This window comes from Patella vulgata, chromosome 3, assembly GCF_932274485.2.
Source record: "Patella vulgata chromosome 3, xgPatVulg1.2, whole genome shotgun sequence".
In the NCBI taxonomy this organism is placed as follows: domain Eukaryota; kingdom Metazoa; phylum Mollusca; class Gastropoda; family Patellidae; genus Patella; species Patella vulgata.
The window spans coordinates 43096154-43110324 of NC_065881.2; the positions used below are offsets into that span (position 1 = coordinate 43096154).

General features: G+C 33.9%; 1 protein-coding gene across 4 annotated transcripts; it reads right to left on the minus strand.

Annotated features, from left to right (window-relative positions):
• Positions 1 to 534: 534 nt before the first annotated feature.
• On the minus strand, positions 535 to 11178 carry LOC126815810 (kinesin-related protein 4). Of its 4 annotated transcripts, none has more exons than XM_050541769.2 (7): positions 10591 to 10984; positions 8619 to 9068; positions 7207 to 7521; positions 5934 to 6410; positions 3703 to 3761; positions 2059 to 2147; positions 535 to 1473 (listed from the first exon to the last, which is right to left on the minus strand). In XM_050541769.2, the coding sequence occupies exons 1-7, from the start codon at positions 10616 to 10618 to the stop codon at positions 1359 to 1361; spliced, it is 1533 nt and encodes a 510-aa protein (XP_050397726.1). In that variant the 5' UTR covers positions 10619 to 10984; the 3' UTR covers positions 535 to 1358. The 4 variants fall into 4 exon arrangements, with proteins under 4 accessions (XP_050397726.1, XP_050397727.1, XP_050397728.1 ...); XM_050541770.2 differs by lacking the exon at positions 10591 to 10984 and adding an exon at positions 11055 to 11178 and having other exon boundaries at positions 536 to 1473; positions 7207 to 7524; XM_050541771.2 differs by lacking the exon at positions 10591 to 10984 and adding an exon at positions 11061 to 11169 and having other exon boundaries at positions 536 to 1473; positions 7207 to 7524.
• Positions 11179 to 14171: the final 2993 nt, after the last annotated feature.

Consider the following 14171-nt stretch of genomic DNA (forward strand, 5'->3'; position numbering starts at 1 on the left):
CCTCCAATTTGCTCGTGGCAAGCCCTGGTGTCATGTCTCCCGTTGGTCATCATCAACTAAGTTGTCGTTTGTTTTTAAAAATGTATTTCAAGTTCAATTACTGATATGATAGTGCAATAATCAAATGTAATTTCATAGCCATAGTGAACCCACAAACCTTCAACAGATAATGAAATGAAGGATGGACAAAACAATACATGTAACTCAAGTTATTTTATGATCAGTAGTAGAATACCGCGTTTTATCAGTGAAATAGAAGTGTTATTCCACTGGCTAGCAGTAGTCCATGTTGTTTTTACCTAAAATGATTGTAAAATCATAAAATAAATAGAACATTTGTCGTTTTGTCGTGAATAACATATTTTATTTCATCTCTAAGCAAGAAAACTTTATATTTTCACTCATGCTACGCATTCGTGAAAATATAAGTTTTCTTGCTTCTCGATGAAATAAAATATGTTATTCATGACAAAACGACAAATATCCTCTATATACTTTATGCAACACAACTAAAATTAGATAATTCTTTATATCATAACAAAATAGTACACACATCTTTAAAATCTTCATATAACAAATACATACTAGAGCACTTCAGTTAATAGTTATAAAATAAAATAAATAGTAATATAAATAAAAATTTCAATGACACACTCAAACATTTTACTAAATATTGTTAACAAAATAAATTTAAACTGTGTTAAAATTTAATTTCCTTTTTAACATATTCTGTAATTATAATTTTGGTAAAAGCATAATAGTGTTTCTAAAAATTCAATTATTAAACATACATTATGCTAGAGCTAAATCTGTCCATTGCAGGTCTTTCTTTAGGCCTGAAATGTCATCTAAATTATTAATTAGACATTAATTAACTTATCCAGACCATAATCAACTCTAGATGGCATTGCTAGCCTGCGATCTTTAGTGGATTATGAGCCGATTTACTGCATAACTTTCCTTCGCGATTTAATGATTAAATGGATAATCAAGACTATGCTGTGTAGTAATGATGATCGAGGCTAGGCGAAAATTTCAATCGCTTAGTTCTCAGTTCATAGTTGATCAATTTGAATGAAATTTTCAGCAAATTGCCTTTACATTATCTAGTTTTTAACTATTATAGGGAGAACTGCGGACTCGTTATCGAATTTCCCATAATGTATCTTTAAGCATTGAAATTGAATGAAATCAAAATTACTGTATAGTTGTTATTGAACCGGTGCCTTCAGTAATTAGTTTGTTATTCATACTGTAGTATTTCATTTTAATATTTTCTTAGCAGATAAATTTATTCCATAATTGTTTATTTTATTTGTGGAGGAGAGGTGGGGTGCAAGGCAGGAAATGAAAGCCTATCATGATTTATAAGGGTGAGATCGTAAATGATAAGATGTTGAAGTGAGACATTTTTCACACACACTTTCTTTTATTAAATCACTGTATACACTTGGCACTTCCTGACTTCTTATACTGAAAACAAAATTGAATATTGCATATTATAAAAGATGGGTTGCCAGACAACACATCATGCTGACATCAGCTGAAATGAAATGTTCTGCTCCTATACTGGGCTAATGAAGATGGGCATACACCATACAGTGTGCTATGAGGGAAATTTTGCCCGGGCAGCGGCACTATCGCCTACTCTTATATCGAATTCCAACTGCCAAGGGATCTTTTATGTGCATTCTAATGTATACATGGGACCTTTGTTTTTCGTCTCATCCGAAAGACTAGACATCTGTCCTTGTCAGGCCCTCCATTCTGCACCACTGACAAGGGGAAACCACGTCGGAAAACTGATATCAGCTACTGAGTCCAATAAATGTAACTTCAACCTCTTGAGTATCAACAAGACTTTTCAAAATGGTCATGGCCAATAACTCTAAGGTTTCATCAGATATCAATAGGCTTTTTTGTCTATGAAAATAAACAATTTGCAGGTTAAAGGGATGATAACTTTAGAATTCAAGATGCTGAAATCCAAACTAACAATTAAAATCGGTATCATTAATATTATATCCCTTTAAACCTACATGTACTACAATTACTTACATTATTTCACTGAAAGCTCTTCTAGGTCCCGAATGTAGAGGAAATGATTTTGGTGATGGTGAATTTTCTATATCAAAACAAGGACAATCCTGTAAATAAAGATATGTTGCCACACAATAAAACATACACCAACATCACCCAATTTGTTTGAACAGTCTAAAAAAGGTTGTCACATTGTGAACCATTACATGTAGATTGGCTACTGTAAATAAAAGGTAAAATATTTATACTGTATAAATTACTGCCACATTGACAAGAATTTACAATGTGAAAAAGAGCAATAACTACACAAGTAAATAATGGAAATTTATCAAATTTACTAGGCTGAACAAGCATAAATAATTCAAGTGGTTCGCATAATACTTTTGTTGATACTGATAGATTTCATAAAAATTTTAACAGTGACCAAGGGACATAACTATAGAAATAAATTGATAAAATTCCATGGCTACTTTGTTTCACTAATTTTATCAATGCCTATGAATTTCAAGCAGATGGGACCATAATTTTTTTTTGTCAGAGCATTCATAAGATTCTTCCGAAATGAAATGTTTAACATCCTGCACCTGCACCGTTCTGGGGTTCTGGACAAATGAAGACGGGCAAGATTCTTTAAAGCTATCACACTTAACCCGTTAACTGCGTAGGGCGTTATATAACGTCCTGGACAACTGACACTCACCGTGTGTAGGACGTAATATAACGTCCTGGAGGTATTTTCCCCAACCTATTCTTCGAACACGATCGCAGCATGTGTAAGACGTTATATTACGCTTGGTCGAGAAGATCTAATTGAAGGGAGACAACTCTATTTACCGTTAGTTTTAATTTGGTTTCAGACTACCAAATTTTGTATTCAGGAATGAAAAGGTCCAAAATGACGTTTTTCGTCAAATTAATTACGCAATAGGGGTAGTTAACGTTTTAAAAACTACGCAGTTAAGGGGTTAAAGGACAAAATTGGTGTCACCATTATTACATATGTGACAGAACTGGTTAAACACATTCCAAATATAATTTTAACACAGAGATCATTGCTAGGGTAGGATATCTGACAATTCAAAAGAAGAATTGGCTGTCACTGTACCTACATGTAGTGACAGTCAATTTTTTTTTATGACTTGTCAGACATTCCTCTCATCATAGTCTCATATATCAACTTTTTCATCTTCAACGGAATTAGACTGTGTGTCTGTTATCGCCTGTTACTTCAGTCAGTTATATAGAAGGATAACTTGTGTTTGTCATTTTTTGCATCACTTCCTGTTTCTTCAAATGTTTGTTACGCATCTACCATAGCAATAATCTCTGTGTTAAAATTATATCTGGAGTGTGTTCAACCAGTTCTATCACATATACATGTATGTATTAATAGCTGATATGATGAATTTGAAGTGGGGTTTAACGTCCTACTGTTCTGCTCCAACTGGAGTAATGAAGACAGGCATATGTCATACAGTGTGCTATGAGGGAAATTTTGCACTATGGCCTACTCTAATATCAAAATCCAACTGCCAAGGGATCTTTTACATGCACGCCAATGTATACATTAATGGCTGACACCAATATCGTCCTTTAAATAAACCTAATTAAAATCCAACTGAAATTTCTGTAAACAAAGCTCTGTATCTTAATGTTACCCACCTGACTTGAGACAGTGTTAGATTTTTCAGTTTTTCTTCTGTTTATATTAACTGCTGGACCTGAATTATATATACAATGTCTTATACTTATCATAAAATAGAACAAGAAATGCAATCTCCATGACAAGCAGGGAACAAAATAACTGTCGATAATTGGTTAGCAGTGTGATACAGTTTTATATTCCATATTAGCCTATAAATTACAGTGCATGAAAGTTTGGTGGTTGTTATTTTGGAAAATATTTTTATTTTCTTTTAATTCATATTTCATACATACATGTAACTTGCAAGTTACTGAATTGTATTGAGGGTGGTATTTTCGACAAATCATTTACGATCAGTTATGGGTGCTAAACAAATTCCAACTGTCGACGACATATTCCATAATGTCACATGGTCTGAATTACCCCTACGGCAGCGAAGACCTTGTGTAGTTTTGTCCACCTCCACCATGAGTTTAAAATCACGAGTAATTAATTAAAAATGCTTGTAAATAAAGCTTTATTCATTCATCCTGTTCTGAACATTCACAATAGTATTTAAATAATTATATTTTATCCTGCCGAAATTGCTGTGTATAGGAGACGGAAGGAAGCGTGTGCCGCAAGCTTCAAACTAATTACGCAAAATACGTCAAATTTCGAGCATTGTTTTTATCATTGGAAAAGGTTTTCTTATTGCCAATGGAATTTTGAGGCATGTAATAGCTGAAGTTAAGGTACTACATGTACGTATATCTGATAAAGATAGGTTGCCAGACAACGAAACATACGCCCACAGCAGCTAAATCGTCCGAGCGGTCGATAAGAGTTGTCGCATATTTATTCCTTTGTAGGTAATTGGGGGCCTTTACAAGACAGTTCCATACACATCAGATTATGATTTTTGTCATTTGAGGGTCCACAAGGTTTTACAAACTGAAACAATGGCCTCAACTTTGGAAGTAGTTTACAGAAATTGTTGAAATTTGACAGGCTTTTTCGTTTTACTAATTTAAATAATGCAAATAAATTTCATACAGATCGGATGATCACTTTTGTCATTCAAACATTCACCTGGTTCACAAAGTAAAACAAGGGCCATTAACTCTAGAAATAATTGACGGAAATTGCTGAAATTCAATAGACCTTTGTTTCACAAATTATAAATTTCATACATATTGGATGATAACTTTCATCAATCGAGCATTAACAAAGTTGAACAAAGTGAAACAAGGGCCATAACTCTAGAAGTAATTATTGTAAATTGTTGAAATTCAATAGGCTTCGTGGTTTCACTATTTTAAATAATGCATGTAAATTTCAGGAAAGATCGAATGATCACTTTTGACGTTATCACAAGGTTCAATAAAGTGAAACAAGGGCCATAACTCTAGACGTAATAAACAGAAATTGCTGAAATTCAATAGGCTTCTTCGTTTCACAAAATTAAATAATTCATATTAATTTCACAAAGATCGGATGATAACATTTGGCGTTAGAGCGTTCACAAGGTTCAATAAAGTAAAACAAGGGCCATAACTCTAGACGTAATAAACGGAAATTGCTGAAATTCAATAGGCTTCTTTGTTTCACTAATTTAAATAATGCATATAAATTTCACAAAGATCGGATGATAACATTTGGGGTTTAGGGTGTTCACATGGTTCAATAAAGTGAAACAAGGGCCATAACTCTAGACGTAATAAACGGAAATTGCTGAAATTTAATAGGCTTCTTCGTTTCACTAATTTAAATAATGCATATAAATTTCACAAAGATCCGATGATAACATGGCGTTAGAGAGTTCACAAGGTTGAATAAATCGAAACAAGGGCCATAACTCTAGACGTAATAAACGGAAATTAAATAGGATTCTTCATCTCACCAATGTGAACAACATATATCAATTTTAAAACAATCCGATCATAACTTTTGGCGTTAAGAGCATTCACAAGAAATTGTGGACGACGGACGGACGGGGGCGACAGCAATATATGTCCACATTTTAATGTGGGCGTATAAAAATGATTCGCAACTTTATAGATTCCCAAGTAAAGTTTCGCGAATCAATTTTTCCATTGATTCGCAGTAAAATTGGAAATGGATCGTAAACTGCGATGCGAACCCGTTTATTTGGTTCCCTGATGACAAGCATAACATGTAAAGAGTACATGTACAGTCGAGTGAAAATGTGATGTGGACGTATAAAAAATAATCTAATGCTTTAAGTGTGTACGGTATATATAATTACCTTGAATGAATTCTCCAAGACATGCTTTATACTCTTCTTCCGATATTCTCACACCTAGTCTGATATCTTTAACAAGAAAATACTTTTTCATATTGTCTGTTATTAAACTAGACTGTAGAACAGACAGAAGTTTACCGGATTTAAACATAGTCCACAAATCATTTAAAGCCTCAACAGAAGAAATTAAAATTGTAAATTTCACACTTCCACGAAATACACCATTTAAATCGCCATGGCGACACAATATTTTTAATGTATTCATTATTTCCATGGAATCTTTAATAACAGCATTAGTTTGTGCAAGTTCTTTACGGAATTGTTCAAATGCTGCAGCTGACTGATCACGACGTCTGATAGTTTTGTAAGCATTTTTTGAGAGAAGTAATATTTGTTCTTCTACTTCTTGACATGAACATGTAGGTTGTTTTGAATTCACTTGTGCCACATCTTCAACATCAACACTGATATTCATTTCTTCTGAAAAATTCAACACATTTCATTTGTTATTGTTTCTGGACTATCATTTTCCGGCGTGGTTCTCCCTTGTCAGTGATGCAGGACGGAGGGCCTGACAAGGAAAGCTGTCTAGTCGTTCGGATGGGACAAAAAACCGAGGTCCCGTGTACACATTGGCGTGCACGTAAAAGATCCCTTGGCAGTTGGAATTCGATATAAGAGTAGGCCGTAGTGCCGCTGTCCGGGCAAAATTTCCCTCATAGCACACTGTATGGCGTATGCCCGTCTTCATTAGCCCAGGTTAGGAGCAGAACAGTAGGACGTTAAACCCCATTTCATTTCATTTCATTTCATTTTTCTGGACTATCTGTAGACTAGATGGCATTGATGTTCAAATCTACATATAGACAAGTATTAAGTAACTGCTAATAGCTTACATACAGGTAAGCTTATAATATTCTATATGTATGTAATCAAAATCAAATACTAGAATTAGGATTATTGTGTTTCCAAAATCCTGTCAACCAATCAATTAAATATGCATGGATGACTATGATGTTTGAAAACAAATGATGAGTCATTGTGACAATGAAGGTACATGTACATGTATATTACACAATTTAGTCACGAAATGACCTAGTTTGTGTCGAGTGGACGTTAAACCCCATTTCTCTCTCATTTCTATATTACACCATTATTATTCATTGATGCAAAGTCTTCAGTAATACACCAAATACATGTATGTGTATGAATCCCAAATTCAAATAAATGTACATCTAACATGCATCAATTAGACGCTAAAACAATATATATTTACTTTGTTGTCTTTTTCGTTTCTTTTTCTTTTTAGGTGGAGGGTCCAGAAGATTGGCTAAATATTCTTGTAACGTTTTACGTAAAGCTTTAGTAAAAACATAAAATGCCCTATCTGACTTTAATACTAGATTATTGACCAATTCTTCATTGATTGATTCCCTGGTAGATGATTTTTTCTTAATACGGCCAACATCAGCTGTAGTTAATATTTTACAAGCTATAAGATCATTAAATATGTCATCTGGGATCATATTTTCTACTAAAACATCTCGATTCTTCTGTATCTTCTGTTTGTGGTGTGCCGACATTACCTCTTCTGCTATTTATAAACAAATTAAAACAAAACAAATTAAAATTTAAATACCGGTATATTTATCGTTTAACTTTTATTTAAAATGAATGAATGAAATGGGTTTATTGTCCTACTTTTCTGCACCAACCGGGTTGATGAAGTAGGCTGCGGACAGCATTTGAATTCCAACTTTCAAGGGTTCTTTTATGTGTACATGGGATCTTAGTTTTTTGTACCATCCGTCCGTCGACTTGATGCTATCCCTTGCCACAACTTGCCTTACCCCTCTATCCTGCACCACAGACAAGGGAAATCATGCTGGAAAAACCCGGAGAACTTTCTCGGCCAACACAGCCACAGGGATCAAACCCCTGGACCAACTGTGGCTCCTATTATTATTATCTTTCAAAAATGTCCAAACAAAGTTATTGTTAAATTAGCCCAACTAAAATCTTGTTGTGTGAGGGCAATGTAATGCTAGACACTATGCAAAACAAGACAATGAAATTAAAGATACCTAATCTAGTATCAGATCAGCCTATTTTATAACAAATAAAGAGCTATTTAAATATAAAAGACTTTGTATTGTGCATAGTAAATTCATTTCTGTATTGTATGATGCATTCAAGGCAATTTGATTACATGTACTTTACTTTGAGGCATATCTTAAGATTACAATATGACATAGCCTATACACTCGCTGTACAGGGGGTGTATATTTCAGTAATTATATATGCTATAGTTTAAGGGCTGTTACACCTGACTGACCTCAAATAAACTGTGTGACCTCAAGTTGCCATAGTACCGTTATATTTATATCATAGGTATGTTGAAATAGATTACTAAGCATACAGGTATTATCCCTATAGAAGTCCCATTGTGATCAGAAAACTTAACTATTTTTTTTTTTTTTTTTTTAATTGATAAAAATAATGTAGATTCATTGACATTGATTTAATTGTGTTTTTTTTAACTTTTTTTAATTCATAAAAATATATCAATGATTGATTTGATTGTTTTAATATAACCAATTTCCAGTGATATTTGATTATGGTAATATTATAATAATAACTAACATAGACCAGACCCAATGTTAATTCAATTAATATAATACAAGTTACCTTTTTCTTCTTCTGAGCTTTTGTCAGATTCATTGTTACTGTCACTCTCATCTTCGTCTGATTGAAGAGATTTATCTAATTTGTTTTTTAACATGGTTACTGCATCAGATAAATTGGAAAAATTCATATTAGGACTGGCATCCTTCCTTGATTTCCTACCACTCCCATGATTGCTGGATCCTGGTGATGATACTTTTCCTGGAGATTTTAATGCAGAAACAGTTTCTTTTAAACTTTTTAATTTTTGTTCCAATAATTCTTTTTCTCGATTTTTCCTTTCAATATCAGCTTTTTCTTTCTCTAGCTTTTTTATGTGTTTTTGCAGAATTTCATTGTCTGTGCCAGTTGTTGAATCAAAACTCTGATCTCTGTCCGAATCATTATCTGCCATAATACATTGCACCTCAAAAAAATTTGATAGCTGAGGATAGTAGCTTCTCAAGTTAGCCACTAAAAAAAATAATTTGTAAAAAAATTATAAATTGACTGCATACAGTGTTTAAGTTTAGTGTATGAATGATGACAATTAAATAACTCTTTTAAACCGTTGCTGTACAGTTATCTGACTCTCGTCCAATTATTATTAACAAATCATAAGTTTGAGGATGCTGGTTCAAAAATAAATAGATGACACTCATCAATTAAGCTTACGTGAACATTTATTCTTCTATAAAAAAAACAATGCATGGAGCAATCAAATTGTTTATCACTCCAGATAACATAAAATACTTGTATCAAACTCAGTCTAGAGGTGAAAGGTATTTTTATTTAATGAAACACCGTGTACACACCAAGTTTTATGACTCAAGATTACGGAACTCAATTAGAATCCTGATGAGTTATTGTGACATGTGCCGAAGCAATGACCATCAAATGACTTCCAACATATGGCATGGGTAAGTTTATACGGTACGAAAACACTACAAGTAGGCAATTCAAACAGTCACCTGCTCAAATGAAAAACAATCATATTTGCAGTGGTGTCTTTATTACATACATGGCACTAACATTTGGCAGACATTTCGATAGAAAACACGAAGACTGAGCAAAATCACCCAACAGTACACTAATTTATTATGTCAGTTGGGTAAGCCTACATACATGTAGTATTAGTAAGGTATGTTTAATTAGACAGCATTTATTTTTAAAGCCATTACATTTTAAACTTATTTAATAAAAAAAAAAGTTTTCAGGGCAAATTCAAACGTGTCAGATTATATAGTCACATTCTTATTAGTGTATGTGCTCAAATTAAAGGAGCTGAATCGCTAAAATTTGGGACCTAGAAATTGACACAAATAGGGCGTAACATTAATGTAATTAGGAATGTATATAAACTGATTACATTCAATCGTTTCCGTTTTCACTCTAACTTCAAATCAGTTATGTTCGGCAAAATACGCCAGAAGTCTCAATTGAATGGCAAGCTCTAGCGTCCGGTTATTCCAGTCTACACCGATAGTATTTATTGCGCATGCTCTCCAGATAAAAATATGCCATCAATGTGGATATCTAGCCTCGTTCTTCGAGTCCCCTGTTACAAATGACACTGAAACGTGTACCAATGGTAAAATGTTTATTTTGTCTTAAATATTGGATATCAGAAGCCCATCTGTTGATTTAAATTGACAAATAATTTGTGTTTTCAATGTTGAAGACTTTAGATGATATTGAGTTAGGGACTTAGGTACTTTAACATAATTCAATTGATATTTATACTTTTTGTATCTAGAGAAGTATTAAGACTGAAAAGTCTGAGCCACTGACAAGTAGTTGGTTTTTAAATGAAATAATGAAAAGATAAGACCACACACAGTAGGCCTATAATTGGCATTGCGTCAATAAATAAATAAATTTAACTTTGAAGAGCGTTTTAAATTTATTATAATTAAACATTTGCCTTGCCCATATTACGCCAAAAGACTGCATTAATTTTAATTGCTAAAATGAACCTGGTAATGAAAACACTCACCTTCTCTAATGAACTCATGGTTGTCCATATCTCTCAAATATTTCTACATGTGAATGTTATAGTAGCCCATTATAGTAATAATAGTATAATAGTAATTAGTACCCTAGGCCTAATTCTAGTGATTTGCCACCGGTTGAGAAATAGCAACAAGGGAAACCCGTTAACATTTATGAACCACCGAAGTCGAAGAGGTATTATCGTATTCAACAAATATTCGACTCCGTGGGTGTGAGATACACTTTCCCAGGCGATCAAGAATAAATATTCACACACTTGGATGAACTACCAAGGCTGAACACCCAAATACCAACATGAAAGGGGCCGGATTATGCAAAATAGGGCACGTGATCAAAGCCAGTTCGTCCGATTGTCATGTTGGTTTTTTTTCTTTGACATTAGTCAGCTTTGGTAATAGCACAGAGTGAATCGTGGAAAAATCTGATATTATTCAAATTCTAACTCACCCTTACATTTCTGATAATATGCCCCTTTCACACATACGAGCAAAACAACAGCTGAAGTTTAATTCTGAACCATAAGCTGGGAGACACTTCAAATGAACCGCCACTGTCCTTTTCAATATGGCCGTGCTTCAATTCGTCACAGCAGTATACTTTGGAGTTATTTCGTCCAAATACAAGTATTTCGCTTATAATAAATGTATTATGTTTCTGTTTTAATTTACATAATGAGTCGTAGTGGTTGTAAAGATAATAAATAATACATTTTTTTCACAAGACTTTCTTCATTTACTATCCGGTTAATATATATTTGTGAATTACTTACCGAAACGTCTGTACCATCAAAGTGTCTACTTTCAGACTGGTCGAACAAACTGAAAAGATCCGTACCATAAGTTTTTAGCTATGATCCGTTCCAAAACCAATTGGCAACGGCTAAAGTAGACTTAAAACTGCATTTTGCGGTTTGTGACATTATTTGCCGAGCGGAATCTCTCGCCCGTATTCTAGAAATGGTTCCACTACTGATGTCTTCCGCCTTACTCCAGTTTAACAGTACGACATCGAAATGAAGTTAGCACACATATTCTTAGCGCCAATAAAAACCTAGATCCAATTATCACGAAAATAATTGTTACCTTTATATTAGAAAATAACATTTTAAGACATATTAATGCAAAGTATATAAGTAATAGACAAAAAAAAAACCAAACCCAAAACTATTATCGTAAACATATTAATGCAAAGTATATAAGTAATAGACAAAAAAACCAAAACAAACCCAAAATATTATCGTAAACATACTAAAATATCGCACACTAGGCTAACTCAGCACGCATAAAAGAGGTTTATTTCACAGAATCAAGGGATTAATAAACTAATAGACTGCAAAATTCGAGAATCCTCCTATCTATGTTGGCTTTTCGAGATATATTACCGTAAACATACTAAAATATTGTGGAATCGGGTTAGGGTAGGCTCACTGCGCACAAAATAACTTCTCAACTAGCTTTGGTGGCTCCAAAATCGTTATATCACCAAATCGACAGATGCATAAGGTATGAACATGCCAAATTTCAGTAACTTTCTATGTTGGCGTATCGAGTTATATCATGACAAAGTTCTTAGCACCCGGATTCGAGCCGAGGATCATGGGTTCAAAAAACAAACGGTACACCCAAACCAACTTTGGTGGCAAAATGTTTTTTATTTCACGGAATGAAGGGATAAATAAACTACTAGAATACAAAATTTCAGAAGCTTCCTATGCTGGCTTTTCGAGATATATTACCGTAAATGTACTAAAAATATGAGAAATCAGTTTAGGGTATGCTCACCGCGCACACAATAACTTTTAAACTAGCTTAGTATAGGCATCATGGAGCCACCAAAGGTAGTTTAGAAGTTATTGCGTGCGCGATGAGCCTTCACTAACCCGATTTCCCCATAGTTTTAGTATGTTTACGGTGATATATCTCGAAAAGTCAGCGTAGGAAGCTTCTGAAATTTTGTATTCTAGTAGTTTATTCATCCCTTGACTCTGTGAAACAAAAAACAGTTTGCCACCAACGCAGCCTCGAATCCGGGTGCTAGGAACTTTACGGTGGTATGACTCAATATGCCAACATAGAAAGTTAATGAAATTTGGCATGTTCATTTATGCATCTGTCGATTTGGTGAAATAAAGATCTTGGAGCCACCAAAGCTAAATTAGAAGTTATTGCGTGCGCAGTGAGCCTACCCTAACACGATTCTCCCATATTTTTAGTATGTTTACAATAATATATCTCGAAAATGAAATGAAATGAAATGTGATTTTATGACACGTCAGCTCCAACCGAGCTATATTTTGCGCCAAACATGTGGTGAATATTACGAGACAGGCTAAATTGTATCACAGAAAAAACATTATATGCATAAATAAAAACAATATCACAGTTAATAAAATTAAAAATAAAATACAACTTTTATGCATATAAATATTAAATACAAAAATTAAATGATAAATATATACAATTACAATTTATGATAAAATCCTGTCTCTTTTAAAAAGTCTAATGCTTTACCATATAAACCAGGTTGGGCAAACATGTGATGTAATGACTGACAACGGTAAAAATTCGATCTAATATTCTTGAAATGCTTGCACTCAATCAACATGTGCTTAACTGTCAAAGGAACATGACAGTGTTCAAATTCTGGTTGAGGCTCTCGCTTTAAAATGAAAGTATGGTTAAAAAAGTATGACCAATGCGAGAGCGACACAAAACAACTTCATCCCTCCTGTTGGTTCTATAGGAGCTTGGCCAGTTTCCTAAGAGAGGCTTAATGTGATGAAGTTTGTTTGTGTCTGCAAGATTCCAAGACCGTTGCCCGCAGTCATATATAAAAAAGTTAATGGACGATCTGAAATCGGTGAAAGGTAAAAGAAATTGTGATATGGGAAGATCCACATGCTTTTAACACATTAAAAAATTTTCTTGTAACCATGGCTGCTTCTGTAGGTATAAACATTCTCAAATATTCTGCAAAAATTGTATTAGTTTCTAAAAACTTTTATACATTGCATTTTTGCAGAATGTAGGCTAAAGTGTTAACTGGAATTAATTTTGCAAGATGAATTTGATTCCATAATTGCACATAGAACCATAGTCATCATTAACTTTAATAAGCCACAACCTGGAGTGGGCTACCCATATATACCCATGTGCTTTCCCTGCAATATGCACACCTCTTGTCAAGAATATAAATGAATCAAATGGGGTTTAACTTACTTCTCTGCGCCAACTGGTTACTAGACGTATGATGGGCCTAGTGTCGCAATTACACCCCACTCCTTCGATTTCCATCTGTGTCAAGCAAGGCCAAGTGATCTTTTATTCGTTTACAATGCCATTACTCGGCATATTTGTTTTGCATACCATCTTAATTACTAGACACTTGCTTGTAGGCCATCCATGCTGTACCACTGACAAAAGAAATGAAATGAAATGGAGAAGACACCCTAATGTCTAACTCATACTGGGCTAATGAAGATGGGGAGGGAAATTTTGGCTGGTCCGTGGCCTACTCTTAATTGGAATTCCACCTGTCAAGGGTTCTTTATATGCCAATGTGTAC

What these genes read in the sequence shown, in the direction of transcription:
- LOC126815810 (XM_050541768.2), bottom strand. Translation starts at nt 10,618, where the DNA reads ATGGACAACCATGAGTTCATTAGAGAAG. An exon ending in AAGCTCAGAAGAAGAAAAAG is followed by an intron (nt 7,525 to 8,618) that starts GTAACTTGTATT and finishes GTTTATAAATAG; the next exon opens with CAGAAGAGGTAATGTCGGCA. An exon ending in GAAACGAAAAAGACAACAAA is followed by an intron (nt 6,411 to 7,206) that starts GTAAATATATAT and finishes TGAATTTTTCAG; the next exon opens with AAGAAATGAATATCAGTGTT.